General features: G+C 41.5%; 1 protein-coding gene across 2 annotated transcripts in view; it reads left to right on the top strand.

Moving 5' to 3' along the window:
- hook2 (hook microtubule-tethering protein 2) overlaps window positions 1-21,256 on the top strand; it is a 55,878-nt gene that overhangs the window by 10,036 nt on the left and 24,586 nt on the right. The window contains exons 1-8 of one of the 2 annotated variants that reach the window (XM_072564287.1): window positions 1,567-1,590; window positions 6,777-6,827; window positions 9,279-9,411; window positions 10,985-11,052; window positions 12,204-12,266; window positions 12,840-12,917; window positions 19,254-19,417; window positions 19,859-19,999. In XM_072564287.1, the coding sequence (XP_072420388.1) occupies window positions 1,588-1,590; window positions 6,777-6,827; window positions 9,279-9,411; window positions 10,985-11,052; window positions 12,204-12,266; window positions 12,840-12,917; window positions 19,254-19,417; window positions 19,859-19,999 (701 nt within the window). In that variant the 5' untranslated portion in view covers window positions 1,567-1,587. Of the gene's footprint in view, window positions 1-1,566; window positions 1,591-6,776; window positions 6,828-9,278; window positions 9,412-10,984; window positions 11,053-12,203; window positions 12,267-12,839; window positions 12,918-19,253; window positions 19,418-19,858; window positions 20,000-21,256 lie in introns of those variants that run through there. The other variant, XM_072564286.1, reaches the window with a different exon arrangement.

The following is a 21,256-nucleotide window of genomic DNA, read 5'->3' as shown; positions in this document are numbered from 1 at the left end:
ATAAGCAGCAGTTGCCTCTGATTCCTACTGAGGGTCATTACCTGGAGCCATTTGCTGGAAATTGCTCACGCAACAGGGACTCCGCCATGGCTGTGAATCTCACTCAAAATCAAATAGCCTTACCGTCTGGGAAAACAGCTATTTAGATTGTGCTCTGGAGTATCAGTAGACTCATGCTAACTACAAAGCAGTAGAGGAGGGAGCAGAACAAAACTCCCGTTGTCCTACCCTGAAACTTCTATGCCCCTCCTTGTTAGTACTGACTTGACAGCCCATTAATTATCCCAGAGTGTGTCAAAGGATTTGTTTTTTTTTTCTTACTATTGCATTGTATATGTGCCCATTCATTGACACTTATTTGGATCGTGTTTTCTCTCTCTCTCAGCCAGGAGCTTGAAGCAGTTTTGATCCCATTTTCCTGCATGGTACCACAGCTGTGCAACAGATCAATAGTAAAAAAAATACAGCTTGCTATTGAGTTACATGACTTAATAAGATTCTGATCCATGCAGTGTATTAGCAATTCACAGGGCTGCAGAAAGATCAAAGCAAGCTTTGGATAAAGGATTGATTCATGGTTTATTCCATACATACTGAGAACGAAGTGGGATGACAAATAGTGTGACTGCATGTCATATGAGACGATCTTTTTGTATTGATGTTGGTTTCTTATGTGGTGACGCCCTACCACTATTAACAAGAAACTGTCACCTTACCCTGTCATTTCAATGAAATGTCACATTGGCTGATAATGAAAGATTCTTTCCAAAGTCTTGATTGAGTTAGCAGATCACAATTGGAATGACAATAAAAACAAAGCAGGCACAAGCCATTGAGCCTGCTCCACCATTCAAATGAGCCTGGTGGATCTTCTATCTCAGAGCCACACTCCTGCGCACATCCAATGCTCCTCGATGCATTTAGTGTGTAGAAATCTGTCTATTTCTTTCTTAACTATATTCAGTGACTTGGCATCCGCAGCAGAGAATTCCACAGATTCATCCATTTCTCTTCTTCTTGATCTAAATAGCCTGTCCTGTACCTTTTGAGATTGTGCCCCCTTCTCTAGATCCTTAAATCCCAAAAAGCCAAGAGAATCTTAGCTACTTTACAGTTCTTTATAGAGAAAGGAGAATTTGCCCTGTGTCCCCAATTATATTCTCTGTTCATTGGCTTTTATTGGAAGTTAACACATGGGTTACAAGAGTCTTGTGGCACATTGATAGTATTCTTACTTCTGACCAGAAGATCTCGGTTCAAGTGTCACCTGCCATAGATATTTGTTGTTATGTATCTGAACAGGTTAATCAAAATACCTACACATGATTGGTGCACTGAGGGCAGGATTAGCATATAAGAAATAGGAGCAAGAGTAGGTAATTCAGATTATAGCTAATCTTCTACATTAATGCCACCTTTCTGCATGATCTCTATAGCACTCAATTCTGTAGTATACAAATAACAAATGTAACAGGTCTGTTCTTTAAACAGGTTGCAACACAGTGCCTCACTTTGAAATAAACAGTTGTTATAAGTTGGTCAAGATTCTCATTGACAGCCCATAAGTGCCCTGCAGTCTATTCAACAATGGTTAGAACTCTTTCTTTTCTCTTGAGAATTTTGTTACTCACGTTATCTGATTGTAAACTATGGAAATGATCAGACTAATGTAACATACCTGCCTTCTGCTTCTGTCAATCTGTTTAGTATTTGTTTCCTCCTCCTGTTAGTTCTTGATGTCCTGTGTGTCACCTGTACCACATGCTGGTCTGCTAATATTCACCCTAGATCAAGCAGTTTACAATGGTCCAAATGTTCTTAATCGGCTCATATCCCAAAAAGTGCCTACAGCTTCGGGAAGAAATGTTGCACTTGTCAAATAGTTGCCATAAATCACTGAGTAGGTGACCCCAGTATTCTGCACTCAAACAGAAGTTGTACCCACTTCCCCCTCATAAGACCATAAGAGTGGAAGTAAGGCCATTCGGCCCATCGAGTCCACTCTGCCATTTAATCATGGCTGATGGGCGTTTCATCTCCACTTACCCATACTCTCCCCGTAGCCCTTAATTCTTTGCGAGATCAAGAATTTATCATTCTCTGCCTTGAAGATACCCAACTTCCCAGCCTCCACTGCGCTCAGTGGCAATGAATTCCACAGGCCCACCGCTCTCTGGCTGAAGAAATGTCTCCTCATTTTCGTTCTAAATTGACCCCCTCTAATTCTAAGGCTGTGCCCATGGGTCCTAGTCTCCCGCCTAACATAAACAAATTCCCAGCATCCACCCTTTCTAAGCCATGCATTATCTTGTAAGTTTCTATTAGGTCTCCCCTTAACCTTCTAAACTCTAATGAATACAGTCCCAGGATCCTCAACCGTTCATCGTATGTCAGACCTACCATTCCAGGGATCAACCATTCCAGGGATCATCCATGTGAATCTCCGCTGGACACGCTTCAGTGCCAATATGTCCTTCCTGAGGTGTGGGGCCCAAAATTGGACACAGTATTCCAAATGGGGTCTAACTAGAGCTTCATAAAGTCTCAGAAGTACATCGCTGCTTTTATATTCCAACCTTGAGAGAAATGACAACATTACATTTGCTTTCTTAACCACAGACTCAACCTGCAAGTTAACCTTTAGAGAATCCTGGACTAGCACTCCCAGATCCCTTTGTACTTTGGCTTTATGAATTTTCTCACCATTTAGGAAATAGTCCACGCCTGTATTCCTTTTTCCAAAGACACAAGACCTCATGTAACTGGACGTGAGATCAAGCATGTGTTTCAAAGACTCTTTGAATTGGATGCCTCTGACCTTTCAAAATGATGGCCTTGCTCTCCCATGCTAATAGTTCACTTTTGTGCTTATTCAGTAAGCTGACCCCCTTTTTGAAGGGATTTTGTTTGATGCTGACATCTATGGTACATTAACAACATGCCATCACCTCCCCATTTAATGTCACTGCAGTAATAATCCAGAATCCCAGATCAATATTTAGGGGGAAGATAAATTCAAGTTCTACCATGGCAGGTGGTGAAATTTGAATTCAGTAAAAATCTGAAATAAATCTGGCCCATCGTCAATCATTGTTAAAACCTATCTGGTACACTGATGTCCATTCAGGAAGAAATCTACCATCTTTGGTCTGGCCTATATGCTACTGTAGGCCAAGAGCAATATAGTTGACTCTTAATTGTTTTTGGGACTCACCTAGCTAGCGATGAGCACATCGCTGGCTAGGTGAACAAATATTTTTAAAAATGGACAACTGCAACTATTACCGTGAACTTCAATTTTGAGGATCCAAATCAGATTGGTGTCTTTCACACAGTACCTAAGTGTAATTGTTAGATTTTATTCTCGAAAGTCAGTTGGGTTGCTTGCTTTCAAATCCATCTTTGGATGTTAATCTGCTCTGGTAATTTTAAAATTTGAATATTGAAAGTAGAAGCCTGCAAGATGCTATTCACCTGCCTCTTTATGCCTATGAAAAGAAGTCAGTTAATGAGCATAATTATGTTCATTATCAATAGGGCAAGTATGAATGTACTTCAATGTTCTTTTCAGACAAAATGTAAACTTTAGACTTTGTATTTAAAAATATAAAAAAACCAAACTCAAGCCTTGTATATCTGAGTAATTATTTCCTCAATTTAATATTGTTCAAGAGGATAGAGATCCATGCTTTATATTCAAGAATTTTCTCATAAATGGGCAAGGGTATCAAATGTTAATTGTGATGATAAATTGCAATCTCTGAATGTATCTTTTGTTCCTGTTCCTAATAATTGTGCTGAAAACCCAGAATCATGCATCAATGCTGTAAGTAAATTAATTTGAAGTACATAGTAATGCACAAGATAAAATACATTTTCTATTCTCTAACTGGTTGGCATGAGATTCCTTTTCTGAAATTACAGTAATTTTGTGAAGTTACAATATGATTGAGAAAATTGAGGCAGCACAGTGGCTCAGTATTTAGCACTGCTACTTCACAGCACCAGGGACCCAAGTTCAATTCCAGCTTTGGGTGACTGTGCAGACTCTACACAGACATTGTCCCCGTGTCTGCTTAGGTTTCCTCAGGTTGCTCCAGTTTCCTGCCATCGTCCAAAGTGTGCAGGTTTGGTGGATTTGCCATGGTAAATTGTCCTGTTGTATCCAAGGATGTGCAGTCTAGGTGGATTAGCCATGGGAAATACACAGACACAGGGATATGGTCGGGAGGTGGGTCTGGCTGGGATGCTTTCTTCCGCCGCCTCCGAGCTTACTTTCACAATCAGGACTCCTGCCCACCTTCCAAGGACCCCTTCGCCCATCTCCAACACACTGCATCCACCTGGAAAAACACCCCGTGCTGGCCTATTACCCGCCCTCGACCTCTTCATCTCCAGCTGCCGCCGGGACATTATCCACCTCAACCTGTCTACCCACTCCCCCACTCCAACCTCTCCCCCTCACAACGCACAGCCCTCCAATCCTGACCTCCCCATCAAGCCAGCAGATAAAGGGGGCGCAGTGGTAGCCTGGTGCACTGACCTCTACACTGCTGAAACCAGACGCCAACTTGAGGACATCACTTCCTACCGCCCCCTCGGCCATGACCCCACTCCCATCATCTCCCAGACTATACAGAACCTCATCATCTCAGGAGATCTTCCACCCACAGCTTCCAACCACATAGTCTGGGAACCCCGCTCTGCTCGGTTCTACCTCCTTCCCAAGATCCACAAGCCTGACCACCCTGGCCGACCCATTGTCTCAGTATGCTCCTGCCCCACTAAACTCATTTCTACCTACCTCGACACTGTCCTACACCCCCCCTAGTCCAGGAACTCCCCACATATGTTCGAGACACCACCCACGCTCTCCTCCACCTCCAAGACTTCTGTTTCCCTGACCCCCAATGCCTCATCTTCACCACGGATATCCAGTCCCTCTACACCTCCATCCGCCATGACCAGGGCCTCCAAGCCCTCCGTTTCTTCCTCTCCCGACGTCCCCAACAGTACCCTTCCACCAACACTCTCATTCATTTGGCCGAACTGGTCCTCACCCTTAATAATTTCTCCTTTGAATCCTCCCACTTCCTCCAGACCAAAGGGGTAGCCATGGGCACCCGTAGGGCCCCAGCTATATCTGTCTCTTTGTTGGCTACGTAGCACAGTCAATCTTCCGTAATTACACCGGCACCACTCCCCACCTCTTCCTCCGCTACATTGGTGCCACCTCATGCTCCCACGAGGAGGTTGAGCAATTCGTCAACTTCACCAACACATTCCACCCTGACCTTAAATTTATCTGGACCATCTCTGACACCTCCCTCCCCTTCCTGGACCACTCCATCTCCATTAATGATGACCAACTTGACACCGACATTTTTTTACAAACCCACTGACTCCCACAGCTACCTGGATTACACCTCTTCCCACCCTACTTCCTGCAAAAATGCCATCCCATATTCCTAATTTTTCCGCCGTATCTGCTCCCAGGAGGACCAGTTCCACCACAGAACACAACAGATGGCCTCCTTCTTTAGAGACCACAATTTCCCTTCCCACGTGGTTAAAGATGCACTCCAACGCATCTCATCCACATCCCGCACCTCCGCCCTCAGATCCCACCCCTCCAACCGTAAAAAGGATAGAACTTCCCTGGTGCTCACCTTCCACCCTACCAACCTGCATAAACCAAATCATCCGCCAACATTTCTGCCACCTCCAAATGGACCCCACCACCAGGGATATATTTTCCTCTCCACCCCTTTCTGCCTTCCACAAAGACCGTTCCCTCCGTGACTATCTGGTCAGATCCACGCCCCCCCCTACAACCCATCCTCCTGTCCTGGCACCTTCCCCTGCCACCGCAGGAAGTGCAAAACCTGCGCCCACACCTCCTCCCTCACCTCTATCCAAGGCCCTAAAGGAGCCTTCCGCATCCATCAAAGTTTTACCTGCACATCCACCAATATCATTTATTGTATCCGTTGCTCCCAATGCGGTCTCCTCTACATTGGGGAGATTGGACGCCTTCTAGCAAAGCGCTTTAGGGAGCATCTCTGGGACACCCGCACCAATCAACCACACCGCCCTGTGGCCCAACATTTCAACTCTCCCTCACACTCTGCCGAGGACATGGAGGTCCTGGGCCTCCTTCACCGCTGCTCCCTCACCACCAGACACCTGGAGGAAGAACACCTCATCTTCCACCTCGGAACACTTCAACCCCAGGGCATCAATGTGGACTTCAACAGTTTCCTCATTTCCCCTTCCCCCAGCTCATCCCAGTTCCAAACTTCCAGCTCAGCACTATCCCCATGACTTTTCCTACCTGCATATCTTCTTTTCCACCTATCCACTCCACCCTCCTCCCTGACCTATCACCTTCATCCCCTCCCCCACTCACCAATTGTACTCTATGCTACTTTCTCCCCACCCCCACCTCCTCTCATTTATCTCTCCACCTTTCAGGCACTCTGCCTGTACTTCTGATGAAGAACTTTTGCCTGAAACGTTGATTTTACTGCTCCTTGGATGCTGCCTGAACTGCTGTGCTTTTCCAGCACCACTAATCCAGAATCTGCTTTCCAGCATCTGCAGTCACTGTTTTTACCTAGCTGCTTTTCAGAGGATCAGTGTGGAGTAGATGGGCCTAATGGCCTGCTTCCACACTGTGTAGGGATTCTATGTAAATGAAGAGCCAAATTCCTGACTAGTCTCTTCCTTTGTGCATCGATGAAGGATTCTAACAGTTTAAATTTCTTATATCCCAGGTAAGCAACCTGAAGAAAATCCTTCAGAGCATGATGGAATATTATCATGATGTGAGTATCCCTAAAGCTTGTTTATAGAGTACATAAACAATCTGAAATTACAATGTTGCTGTACATAACAAGGAACTATGAATGTGTATTTGTGATCCCAGCTGATGGTTGTAATGGGCAAGTCAGATCTCAGAGTGAAACCTAGCTTGACAGGTCATGTATTTGGTTTCCTGAAATATATTTCCACCGGGTTGCTCGTGGTCTTTTAACAAAAGAACACAATATAAGTGTGACAATTTAAAAAGGTCTGAATGTGAGCAGCAAAAATAAAATTTCAGTCCTTTTCCTAGCAATATCCTTTACAGCCATTCAACCCCGGTGAAGCATCTTTAATTTACTTAACTGAAGAGGTTACAAACATTTTCTTTGTGACTTTCTACATAGTTAGCAGTTGTGATTTTTTTTCCCTAATATACATTGGCACTTTGAACTGCCCTATGAAGTGGCCCAACAAGCTACTCCGTCCAAAGACAGCTGAGGATAGGTAATAAATACTGGCCTTATCAGGAAAGCCTGCAACCCATGAGTAATTTGGGTTGTAAAATGACTAAATTTATCAATCCCAATTGATTATCTCCCACCTTAGACCAATTGTGCCAAGTTTATTTAATTCCACATTTTTCACATTAAGGGCACAGATCCTTCATTTTTATACTCTTTTAAGTTCATGAAAAATGACTTAACTTGCTGCATTACGCATATGGAAGTATAAGTTAAGCAATTCAAAAGGCCACAAGTTTAATGGTTCTCTCTGCTCCCTTTCTTCCCTCCCCTGGCACCACTGTGAGAAGGCAGTCTGTGAAGGAGCATCTATCGTAGTCAATTACCTTGAATCACTGGGCACCATGCACCCTCTGTAATTCAGAGCTACCTGGGTGTTGAGCCTACAGTAGATATTAATGTACATTACCAGTTGATCTGTCAGTATTATTGGATGTGTGAGAGTTAAACCGAAGCTCTGTTTGCTCATTTGAGCTTAAAGTCTAATTGTACCACTCAAGTAAGAACAAGAAGTTCCTTTGAACTTTCTGACTGATACTTCTCCCTCAACCAGTATTGCAGATTGTCTGGTGGTTTTTACATTATAGAGCACCTTGCTGTAAGGATGGGGTACCATGTAATATAAATGCAGTCCTTTCCTGAAGTTACCAATTTGAAGAGTAATATGGAGCTCTAACTAGGAATTAGTGGTGTGAGTGTGGGGTGTCCACTACATATAGAACAGAGTCCCAGATTCACTGTATGCTTAATGTTAAATTGGGAGACAGTGAGGACCACAGGTGCTGGAGATCAGAGTCAAAAAATGTGGTGCTGGAAAAGCACAACCAGTCAGGCAGCATACGAGGAGCAGGAGAGTCAACATTTCGAGCATAAGCATTCCTGATGAAGGGTTTATGCTCAAAACGTCGACTCTCCTGCTTCTCTGATGCCGCCTGACTGGCTGTGCTTTTCCAGCACCACACCTAATGTTGAATTGGCTCACTTCAGTTAAGGCTTCAACTGTCACCCTGCATCTGACATTGTTATCCCAGACTAGGAAAGTCATCCAGTGTTCCTGCTTTACTGACCAATGATCATTGCAATACGTAGAATTTTCAATGTTAAATAACATACCAATTCTTGCAGTAAAGACTTTTTAAACAAAAAGCTACTGAGTCTAAAGTTGAACCCTGTGTAAAACTGCATCTTGAGTTCTTTATTGAGAGAAGATGAAAATGATGGAAACATTGAAAGAAAACTGGAACAGACTGGTCTGTGTGCATTGGCAGGATAAGATTAAATGAGAAAATTGGTCAAAAAAAACACTAAACTTGGGGAGAAAAGGCTACTTCATCACTTGAAGTATCAGTTCTCCGGTATCCTGTAACCCTAAACCTAATAATCCCCATTAACAATTTACTTTAGAAGTGAATAGTGCCCCCTTGAAAATCCACCTGAGAAAAATAAGGCATTACACCTACCTGTAAAGATATTCTCCAAATGTTCAATTTATAGCAGCACTTTAGATTTTGATGCAGGTTGTTGCCCTGAAAGTATTGAATTTGATTTTGATTTCTTTCATGGGATAAGTGGTCACCACTGGCAAGGCCAGCATTTATTTCCCTAATTGCCTCTGAGCTAAGCGGCTTGCTAAGCCATTTCATAGGGCAATTGAAAATGAACCATATTAATATGCTACCGGATTCGTATGTAGAAAGGTAAGAATAGCAGGTTTGTTAGTGACCCAGATGATATTTGTTTTGTATTGGGATTTGTAATTACCTATAACTAGCTTTCAGTTGCAGATTTCCTTTAATGTTGTTGAATTACTAATTCTGTGAGCTGCATGGTGGGTTTTGAACTCCTGTTTCCAGCCCATTAGTCTAGTCCTCTGGATTGTTAGTCTAGTGATGTTGCCACTACGAAACCATCTTAGTTAACTTTGTTTTGAAAATAACTTTCTTTGTTCAGGTTCTGGGTCACCAGATTTCAGAGTACAATCTGCCAGAGGTCAATCTAATAGGAGAGCACTCTGATGCAGCAGAGCTTGGCCGAATGTTGCAGCTTGTACTTGGCTGTGCCGTCAGTTGTGAGAAGAAGCAAGGTAAGATGCCAGTTGTTATAGTGAGCCATGCCAACATATGAATCAGGAACATAAGTAAGCTGAGGCTGTGTCCTCTGAGAGGCATCTTCTCCGTGCCTGCTCTATCCAGGCCCCTTCGTGTAAGTTTGAATGGAATAATCCTCATCCTTCTAAACTCCATCAAGTACAGACCTAGAGTCCCCATCTGCAGCTCATATGACAAGCCCTTCATCCTCAGGATCATTTTTACAAACATCCTTTGGACACCCTCTAAGGCCAGCACACCATTCCTTAGATACGGGACCCTCACTGTATTCCAAATACTTGATCCTTGAGTAGCCTCAGTAGTACCTCCCTGCTCTTGCATTCAAATCCTTTCAAAATGAATGCTAATGTTGCATTTGCCTGAACTCCAATAAATTATTTAAATGTGATTCCCCTTACACAAAACAAAGCTGACCCTCCCTGATTACCTTGAGTTTTCCCAAGTGCCCAACTATAACCACCTTTGTGATAATTCTAACGCCTTTCCCACGATAGCTATCTCAGCTTTCTGATGGGCACTTACCACAATCTTCCAGAGGAACTGGGCACTCCAGTGTTAAATGCTGCCCTGTCATCTATGCCATCTCAGACATGTTTGAATTGAAAGCCTGTTCAGCCAATCTTGGTGCTAAGAGTCTGTTGATGAGTTGAAATCAGATACTGCCAGTCCAGTTCCAAGAGAGTTCACCAAAACAAAACTGCCTGTCATTGGGTATAGCACATTGATAATTGGCTGGTAATGAAACATGTTCTCCTGAATCAACTTCAAAAGGGTCATCATATAATCAAGAATCGAGTGACATAGGGCTTTACTCTGCATAAACTCTCACTTTACAAGATCTGGACTTCTCAATGCTGGCAGACTGGGTTATTTTAATAGTTCTTTGAATGATGGTATCTTCACTCAACAACATCCAGCTTGATGAAGGCTTAAGAAGTACATAAATAATGAATACAATTATAAGTTGATGCTTCAAAGGAATTTGAAAGTTGGGAAAAGTAATGGGAAAAATCTACAAACTTGCCTCTCCGCAATGTTGTGCTTTTCTTTGCTCGAATTGTTTTATTGAAAAAAAAATTGCTATAGTTTTTTTTTCAGGAAAATTTTGTGTCTGTTTTTCATTGCTGCCCTCTTCCTCAACGGGGCTGCAGTACTTTCCAGATCATGGCTCTCTCTGCATCGGTCACTAAGCTGGTTATTTGTCATTTGAAAAATCTTTTCTTTTTCTGCCTGGAACCCAGCCCACAGATGGAATGCTGTGCTGGCATATGGCATTCCATTAAACAGCCCAGCTGTTCTCTGACAAAATCCAGCAGACAGCATGTAAAGTTCAAATGGCAGTCAAAGCTTGAATTAGAAATCTGCCCTTGAGAAGGCAGACTTTTTATTCTCTGTACAGGCTCTGGATATCTTGGGTTTTTTTCTGAAGGTTCACTTTGTAATTGAGATTCTTGTCCCTGAGATGTCTTCAGAGTGATTTATTTGGGGCTTGTTTTGAGCTCAATGCATGGGACACTGTTTGTCGACTGACACACTTTTCCCTTTCAGAATACATCCAGCATATCATGACCCTGGAGGAGTCTGTTCAACACGTTGTCATGACGGCCATTCAGGAGGTAAGCAGACTAGAGCTGACTGTCGCTGGGCAATATGTGAAAGCAAAGCATTTCTTTCAAACTGCCTTCAGCCCGTGTAACATTTAGCTGATCTGTTTACAATGGAAACGTACAAGCAGAGCACTGTATAGCAGATATATCTGGTTCAGCTTCACATTCAATCTAGTGTTGCAATAGGTACAACATTGAGACATCTAGGTATTGCAAGGCTTCAGGGCACCAGTACGTTTCATTCTGGGGCAATGGGACACATATGTTCACTCTGACCCTGTAGAACACTCTACCCTTCCAAATAGTTAGATTAATTCTCTTGTAACCACCTGAACAGACAGACAGAGCTCTTGTCTTAGAGTCTCGTTCCAAAGGAAAGTTGTCCAACAATGGAGAACTACATTAGAATATTGACTGTTTTACGTGTTGAAATTCTGGAGTGGGTCTCAAATACATGACCTTTACCCTTGAGGCAAGAGCGAAGTTTCTGCTTGGTTTTGTTCATAGTATTTTTGCCCTATATTATAGTTAGGAGCTGCTGATTTAATAGAAGTTCAGTGGTCAATAAAGGATGTTTTTATTTCTGTGAGATTGTAGTAATATTCCTTCATCAATTTTTTTTTATTTTCCTACTCTGTCTTCCTGTTGTTTTTTTTTTAAGATTAGATTCCCTACAGTGTGGAAACAGGCCCTTCGGCCCAACAAGTCCACACCGACCCTCCAAAGAGTAACCCACCCAGACCCATTTCCCTCTGACTAATGCACCTAACACTATGGGCAATTTAGCATGGCCAATTCACCTGACCTGCACATCTTTCGACTGTGGGAGTAAATCGGAGGAAACCCACAAGACATGGGGAGAATGTGCAAACTCCACACACAGTCGCCCGAGGCTGGAATCGAACCTGGGACCCTGATGCTGTAAGGTAGCAGTGCTAACCCTGCCCCTTCTTTGTGCACTTCAGCAACCGGAAATTAGGAATAATCTAACAACAATTAATTAAATGTGTCGAATTCAGTTCTTCGAGGCCTCCGTACAGATTATAAACCACTTGATCAGTTCTGTCTCCGTCTCTCGTTTAATCCACTTCAGGTTTCCTGTTGCTGCCAATTTGCATGTAACACTCCACTGTTAATCATTAATTTTCCTTCTGCTTCAGTTGTTGACCAGAGACCCTTGTGATTCTGTGCACAGCAGCAGCTACACTGACTTGGATTACCAGGTAAATTACTTTTAAGTTTAGCTATTTCTAACGATAATCTAGTTACAAAGATTGTGCTGATAAGTATGGTGGTCTTGTAGTGCCTTGGTGTCCCTACATCTGAGCCAGAAACTCCAGGTTCGAATCCCATCCCAAAACCAGATGGCCAAGGAAGGTGCATACATAATGATGGCTGAACAAGGTTATTAATCCTTCCGATACCCTATGGTAGGCAGCAGAAGTGGAAAAGTCCGCTGGTTAGTTGTGCTTGCCCTGGAATGATACATCTCAAACAACAGCCTTTGGCTGTTCCAGAAAATGGAGCTGTGGAAATGAACATAATCATATGATTTATCTACCTCCGAAACCCTGAGGTGGGAGAATAAGTGTTACTTTGTTTCAAAAATAAATTATTGACAGACATTTACAGTAGAGGTTATTGAATAGTTTAGTTATTTCATACATTGCGTTAATAGTTAATTTAGACTTTGATATTGCTGTCTGGTTCACGCCATGGCTAATCTCGTATACCCGAAAGTGAATGAAGTAATACATTTTGAGCTTGTTGAATTAAAGTAATTGTTCATCTTCCAGTTGAAGAGATTCACTTTGTGTGACGAGGTGGATTCGAAGGATGAGCTCTCTCAGCGCTGTCATGAATTGGATCTCCAGGTATGTGCTAATCAATAAATTATACATTGTTAAAGTCTCTATCGCTCAAGAGAACTCGGGATGTTTGAAAGGAGCTAGTAACTCCTATTGACAACGTTGCTCAAATAAGATAATAATTCTGCATCTTTTAACGTTGTGACTGAGCTGTGCATTTCTCAACCTCCCAGTCCACACCATCTACCTACCCCATCAGCAACAGCCTCATACAAAGGAAGATTCAAACTTCTTTAAATTCCTGGGCAAAAAACTTTTCAATTGGCAAATGCCATAACTTTTTTTTTTACCTTTTTTTCTCCTCAACACTTCATTATTTGAAAGGCAGATTATGCTTTGTGAACAGGGGATAAAATAATGCCTCAAAGATTCTTTCTCCTTTAACAAAACATTTTACTTCAAGTGCAACACCTCCAGAAGTTTATTTTTACGAAGCAAAACTCTGTGATTCTAGTAGCTATTTTGTGTGACTGGCTCAACTCCTCTTGTTACCACTTCCTGAGGCTGCAAAGATCTGATGCTACACGTGATTTTCATTCAGCCTGTCCTGTGTTGCAAACCTCTGTTTTTTTGCCTTCACATATACAGAATTTACATACATTTTTCTGCATTTATATGTCATAGAGTCATAGAGATGTACATCATGGAAACAGACCCTTTGGTCCAACCCGTCCATGCCGATCATTTATCCCAACCAATCTAGTCCCACCTGTCAGCGCCCGGCATATATCCCTCCAAACCCTTCCTATTCATATACTCATCCAAATGCCTCTTAAATGTTGCAATTGTACCAGCCTCCACCACTTCCTCTGGCAGCTCATTCCACACCCGTACCACCCTCTGTGTGAAAAAGTTGCCCCTTAGGTCTCTTTTATATCTTTCTCCTCTCACTCTCACCCTAAACCTATGCTCTCTAGTTCTGGACTCCCCGACCCCAGGGAAAAGACTTTGTCTATTTGCCCTATCCATGCCCCTCATAATTTTGTAAACCTCTGTAAGGTCACCCCTGCAAGATTATTTCTATTAATAGAACCCAGTGATTAACTCCTTAAAATTAAACCGGATTTAAAAAGTGCTTATGAATTACAGTAGGTGGCACTCTTGAAAACCTCTGTGCCTTTTGCAGATTTGTATATCACTATGTTTTCATAATGGAGGCCACTAAAACCATTGAATAAATAGCTGGAAGGAGAACCCTGATGTATAGTACTGTCTTTGTTATCAGAAGTAGGTTCGAGTTTGGACTAGTTGATATCTTCTGTCACTCATACTCTCAGCTGAAAGACATCCATGTCGTCATAACAAACCTATTTAGCCTCAATCTAACTGAATAAGAGATGAATTTGTTTGTGTTAAAATGTGTGGTTGTACCAGTTTCTTGCTGTCCTCTCCACTGCCCTCTTCCAAAAGCAAGAAAGCAACATTGGCAAAGACCTGCAAATAGATTTCCAAAATAGTAAGTACCGCGCAAGGATTCTATTGTTTTTAAAACCAGTTTATCTATAAGGTGAACCATTAATGTATAATTCATTCCTGAATGAGCAACACAACTTTGTTTGATGTCATGGTGACTTGGGTAGCATACTGGAAGTCCAGCCCAACTATTCCCATGTGTGTCACAAAAGTTAAAGATTTTTAATGAGTTATGCAAAGGTTCCCAAATTTGATCCAGGTTGACAGAAAGCACAGACCAAGTTTCTGTACTTAACAATAATTGCTATTTATTAAAAGTAATTAAACTCTAGCTACAGATAAGCAGTTATAAACTTTTGGCATAAAACAGAACTAATTAAGATGCTAATCCTCTTATAAATTTTCCCCTTACGTGCACACACGTAGGGAATGAAATGTACAATATGGACTGGGAGAGTCTGGGACTGGAAGAACAGTTCAGTGGTTCCTAATCACAAAGATTGCTGACATGATTCTTATCCTGATCAGATGCTGCTTCTCAGTCGTTGTTCTCCAGATGCTTTTACTGGTTTTCAAGACTGTCACTAGCTAACTTTTAAAAATACCTCTGACTTGTCAATTAAAAATCATAGCTCACAGCAACTGCTTTTTCTTCAAGTTGGAAGTGGTTTATTCAGAAGGATGGAGTGAGTGTTTCTGGCAGTAGAGACCTAATGGCAGGTTTGTATTTTGTTTCCAGCCCCAAGCTGTTGGGTTACTTGAGAACTAATCATATGATTGTTGGCAGGCAGATAACTAGTCATTGGTTTATAGATTAATCAGCTTCTTGTTGCCAGATAAAACTCCACCTATATGCAACCCTTCAGCCAATGCTTCCTTGAAGTTCCTGGAAGCCAATGCTTCCAGGAATCACTGCTGCACACAAACCTTGGAGGTCCACAAGGAGAAAACATCTAGAGGAGCAATGTCTTCATGTGCAAACACTGCTGTAGCCCACAGCTATACAAACTGTAGCCCACAGCTATACAAACTGTATTCACAATAAGTATAAATTACTTGCTTTCAAACCATGTAGCGATCCTTGTTTTTAAAGAAGGTCTTTCGCATTACAGTTCACCATTTTAAAAGCATAAAGTTAAAAGTCTATACACTAGCGTTTTTCAAACCGTAGCAATTTGACAATTTTTCGCATTGGGCTAAGGCAGGGTTTCCTAAAGTGTGAGTCGGGAATGCAATAACAAGCTAAATTCTTGGTGTCATGAGATCCAAGGGAGTAACCTCTGCTGTGGAGCTTCAAAAAGGTTATAACAGCCATGCTGCTGTGGTAGTAGGCTCTTGCTCTCTGTTATCACTAAGAGTCAGGACAAATGGGGTCACAGTGGAAAAAAGTTTATAAATAATATGATTTAAAAGAAAAAGGAATTTTATAGGAAGTGTTTTGCTAGATCATGAATGAAGTGTGGCACTGGTAAGTTTGTACTATTGAGTTTAACTTTATTGAGAGACTTTAATCAACTTGTAATTATGATGACTGCGGCAATGATTTATTTACTTGTGAAACCATGCACATGCTGCTACTGACATTGCATTCCTTTAACCAAGAAAGTAATAACAAAAATAATTTGATTACTGTTAATTGTGAACTGATTTCCCCTTAAAGATTATGCCAGGTCTAATTAATGTAACTGTAGAAAGATGTGGAAATTGCTTTTTTTTTATTAATTCTGGAGATGGAAAAGCATGCCAAGTGGTAGGATTGCCTCCTTTGAATGTGCACTATTGTCATTGATCGTCTAACAATATTGGAGTTCTGGCTATGATGATGCTGTTCCAAAGTTGAACTGATTATTTAACTATTTAAAGCTGGGTGATTTCTAATTTCTTAATTTTAAAGTTTCTAACATAGCCATTCCATAGTAACATTGATTTTAAAATGATGTGCTCCACTGATAATTTTGTCATCAAATGGCCTTGGTGTTTAAGTACAGCGAATTTAGTTAACTTCATCAAAAAGATGACTAGTCTACTGGAATGCTATGCTATACATGTATCTTCAAGAAAAGAAACAAGAAAAAAAACACTGGGTTGAAGAGAATAGAATAACACATGTCTTAAATCTGTGTTCATTTACATGTAAACTTGCACTAATAAAACAAGCCCAGGTAATTTGTTTGTAGCACACCATGTGCTTAGCTTCTTTTATTGGGAAATGAGGAGGCTGAGATAGGGCAGAGAGGTATCAAGAAAACTATGATCCCAGAGCCTGCCTCCAGGCAGAGCCCACATAAAGGTGGTTTTAGTACCTACAGTCTGGTATGTGTGAACTTAATGGTTGCAAAGAACATAATACAGCAAATTTGCCAAAAGACGGAAACTGGTTTGTGAACTTGGGAAAATAACATTCACCTAAATCAGTGTTGCAAAGATTTGACAGTAGGCCAGTTTCCCATAAGGGCCAAACTGTTTTTTATTTCATCCAATCATCAGTGCATCTCATGGTAAAACATGTGATCACTATTAAGGTTTTAATGACCAGTCCAACTGTGTCCCTGTCTTCCCTACAACAATGTGAGATTCTTGGCATCAATCTGCACAGTGACGGTGCTTAAAAACAAAAGGATCAAGTTTTTTTTAAGGTAACTTAGGACTGTTGGTGTTGTAGCAAATTTTTTTGCACCATATTCACTTGGCTTTTCAAGGCAGTACTTTTGGGGAAAATGCAGATCTCATCAAGTGTCCAACATTGTCCAATCCTGAACTTGGGAACCACCTTTTTATTAAAAAGTGATACTTATTCTACAATCATACCCCTCTTGTATGTGGGGTTGGGAGAGAGCATCTTTGTGACAATGCAAGGTACTGTATCTTCTAAGATGAAAGTCTGCCCATAAGTTGGGTCCCAAAATCACCCTGAACCACCCACTGGATAAAATATCCTAGTGCAGAGACCAGTTTCAGTTTTGAGTATTTGTGTATGCATCACAAGTACGATGCACCATTCCATGCAATCTTACTTAAATTATTCAGTTCAGTAATTTGTCTAATACATTTGCTTCATAAGGGCTAAAGAATAAGTGACAAAAAACTCTCTAAGGGAGCCAGGTTCAGGTAAGGTTTTAAAAACAGTAGATCCCTTCTTAAAAAATATAGTTTTAACAACATGGCTGTGCAGTATATTAACCTACTTGGAGTCAAAGTTCTGCATGAGCACAACTCCTATTAACAGTGTAACCTAAATGCTACCCTTAGCATGGCTATCATCATAGTGGCTTAAATGTTCTGTTGCAATGCCATGAGTTTTATAAGTTGTCTGCAAAATATTCCAATGTATGAAGTTAATTTGAAGCTCCTACATTTCAAGGAGGGTGTAATAAGGTGAAACTAATTTTTCATTTGTGAAAGCTTTCATAACTTGGTCATTTCAAGACCAAGTTCCTCAGTTTTTACGTTCCCCCTTCCCACCTCTCTCTCTCCTCAGCTCAAGAGTTACTGAGACAATTGTAACACCCCTTCTATCAATCCATTAGAAATGGGTAATGTGGCATCACCAGTATATTTAGTTGGTCCTTATGACTTTGTTCAATACTTAGGGTGAGATGGTGACATAGTGCTAATGTCACTGGACAAGTAATCCAGAGACTTAAAATTCTGGGAACACCAGTTCAAATCCCGTCACAGCAGCTGATGAAATCTAAATTCAATTAATAAATCTGGAATTGAAACGCAGTTTCATGGTATCCATTACCAAGGTGATGGACAATTTTGTGTCAGTCCAGCTGGTTCACTGATATCCTTTTAGGAAAGAAATCTGCCATCCTTCTGCTTGTGATTTGTCCAGATCACTCCCACCTTGACATCTGATTCCTCCCAGCAGTCTGTAGTCCCACTATGGGCCCTCATTGCCGTACTCTATGGACAGTTCCACATATTGTTGACTGTTAGTTGCCTTCTGAAACGTCCAGCAAGTTTTCCAATTCAAATGCACTTGGGATGGGCCGTCTTGGACACCTACACCCAATTAAAACAAAAGTCATGAAGCAGTGCGTCTGACATGTCTGTCAAGGAGCATATCTCAGGCAAAGCTTGGGGTAAGGAAGAGGAAGACTGAAAAAGAAAACTTAACCAATGATGAGAGATGTTGTGTATGATTCAGAAGTGTTGTTAGCTGCTGTGGAGAAGAGTACTACCCAGCTCATCTGCCTTCCTGGCTCTAAAGGAGCCAAGAGGTTGGCAGGAGTCAGACCTGACATATACTCGTCATTTGCCTGAAAATGGCTGTGCATGATTAACTTGATTTAGTGCTGCTCAAGTGCAGTTAATATTTATGTGCCATGTATGTTATTGCCTGTGGTTGTTCTGTTCCTTTAAAGCATTGGAAAAACGATGTTTCAACTTGAGCCTCACTATACATACCAAGGGAAACATTGGATACAGGGAGGTAATCTGTTGCTACTGAAAAAGCAACTATAATTTGAATGTTTGTAGAGATATCTAACTGTGTTATGCTTTTCTATTTGTAGTTGAGCCTGAAGACAGAAGAGAAGACGTTTTATAAATGTAAATGCTGAGAAACCGATTTCAACCCTTATTTATAATACCGTCAGAGATATAATAACACTACAGCTGTAGCTTTAATTTAGGAACACCACATTCTGTAGAAGTGGATAAGCATATTAGATTGAGAATCCACCAGTGCATAAAGGCACTTCTAATGCCACGTGTTCATTTCATTTTGAAAGCAAACTTAGTGGGAAGCAAAAAACAAGCTGTTTAATCCTGGTCTAGGAGGCAATCACTATCAAATGGCTTTTATCGAAGTGGTTTGGAGCGGTGCAGATGAGCCAACTAACCTTTGCTGATTGGCACTGATTTTCCTAACACACTTCTTCGCACTTCCAAGGCCATGACCCTTTCAAGTTTTCCCCTCAGATTGCGACTCTTCTGGATGAAAAGAACAGTTTGATGGCTGAGAACAAAGTGCTACGTGAACGGATGACCCGCTCTGATTCCTTTGAGGAATCCACCAGTGTCACCAACAAAAAACTCCTTTTACTACAGAGCCAGCTGGAGCAGCTGCAGGAGGAAAACTTCAGGTAGCTCTCCTTATTCTACTAAATTATTGCAGGCAGCTAGGGGGTGGTGGAAAGCAGCAAATCCTGACCTTTGAGAATGTTTAGACAAATTGCACTTCAAAATCAGCTGCAGGAAATTACTTTGTAAGTGGACACCATGGCTTGCAGCCAAACTGATCAAGAGTTGCATTTTTTTTTAAAGAGCTTGTATTCCATGGAAATCTGATTAACTCCAAATACCTTGAGACATCGGAAGATTGTAGAAGGAAAGTAGTTTTGATTAAAACTGATACAATCTTCTCCACTCACCTTCCATTTTAATGCTCTCCTGTTTGACCTAACACAGACCTTGTACTTGTCAATTGGGAAATTCTGGGTGGACAGGGACATCCAAGATTCCAGCCTACTACCCCATTTTTTTCTTCTTAAGAAAAGTTTAAATCCTTCCTGTTCCTTTCCCAGATTGGAAGGAATGAAGGATGATTTTCGTATCCGATGTGAGGAGATGGAAAAGGAGATGTATGATCTGCAGCGCAGGAATGATGAGCTCACAAGCCTGGCTGAGGAGTCCCAGTCTCTCAAAGATGAAATGGATGTTTTGAGGTAAGTTTACAACTCCTAGTTGCTAATTTGCAAACTTAAATTCCATGATAGCAACATTTTGTACTTGCAACTTGAGGCAAGTTGTGTCTTAGTTCTTCATTACTTGTGTTACAGAGTAGCAATCAGCAATTGGCAGGAATACCAGCTGAATTGCCGTTCATTCGATACAACAGTTCACAGACTATTGTTATAGTAGTGGGTTGTGGCTGATGTGCTTGTTTGTTAATGGTCAGAGTTATTTTTGTTCATCTTCATGAACCTAAAGCCTTCGTTCCCTCATTATCCCACAGTTCCTCACCAGTGTTTTATTTTTCTTTGTGACCTTCAGTTCTTGGGGTAGACCAATTATTTTAGTAGAGATGGATTTTTGGAAAATACTTGCTCATGAACACACCAGTCATACTGTTACTGTTAAATACTCAAAACAAAAGTTTTCCAATTCAGCAAGATGAAACATTCAGTTAACAAATACTATATAAGCTCTTGTGCTATATACGTTCCAGACATCCTCTTGGGAATGTTCAAGTGATACACAAGGCATTTTGAAATATGCTTTTTCTCTCTCCATCCCAAGCAATTTATCAACTTTAAAACCCTCATGATTTTTGTCTCCCTCTGTTGCACTCTGTCTTGTACCATTTCTTGGGAAAATTTGATGTGCACTTAACTACTACCTTGGGAGGCCACGTTGTGGCTGTACAGGACATTGGTTAGGCCACTGTTGGAATATTGCGTTCAGTTCTGGTATCCTTGCTATCAGAAAGATGTTGTGAAACCTGAAAGGGTTCAGAAAATATTTACAGGGATGTTGCCAGGGTTGGAAAATTTGAGTTGTAGGGAGAGGTTGAATAGGCTGGGGCTGTTTTCCCTGGAGCGTCGGAGGGGTGACCTTATAGAGGTTTATAAAATCATGAGGGGCATGAATAGAATAAATAGACAAAGTCTTTTCCATGGGGTAGGGGAGTCCTGAATGAGAGGGAAAAGATATAAAAGAAACCTAAGGGGCAAGTTTTTCACACAGAGGGTGGCAGGTGTATGAAATGAGCTGCCAGAGGAAGTGGTGGAGGCTGGTACAATCGCAACATTGAAAAGGCATCTGGATGGGTATATGAATAGGAAGGGTTTGGAGGGATATGGGCCGGGTGCTGGTAGCTGGGACTAGATTGGTTTGGGATATCTGGTCGGCATGGACGAGTTGGACCAAAGGGTCTGTTTCCACGCTGTACATCTCTATGACTCTATAACTCCTGGCTTTAC

The sequence above is a fragment of the Chiloscyllium punctatum genome, chromosome 46 (genome assembly GCF_047496795.1).
Source record: "Chiloscyllium punctatum isolate Juve2018m chromosome 46, sChiPun1.3, whole genome shotgun sequence".
In the NCBI taxonomy this organism is placed as follows: domain Eukaryota; kingdom Metazoa; phylum Chordata; class Chondrichthyes; order Orectolobiformes; family Hemiscylliidae; genus Chiloscyllium; species Chiloscyllium punctatum.
This window is presented reverse-complemented; position numbering and strand designations above follow the sequence as displayed.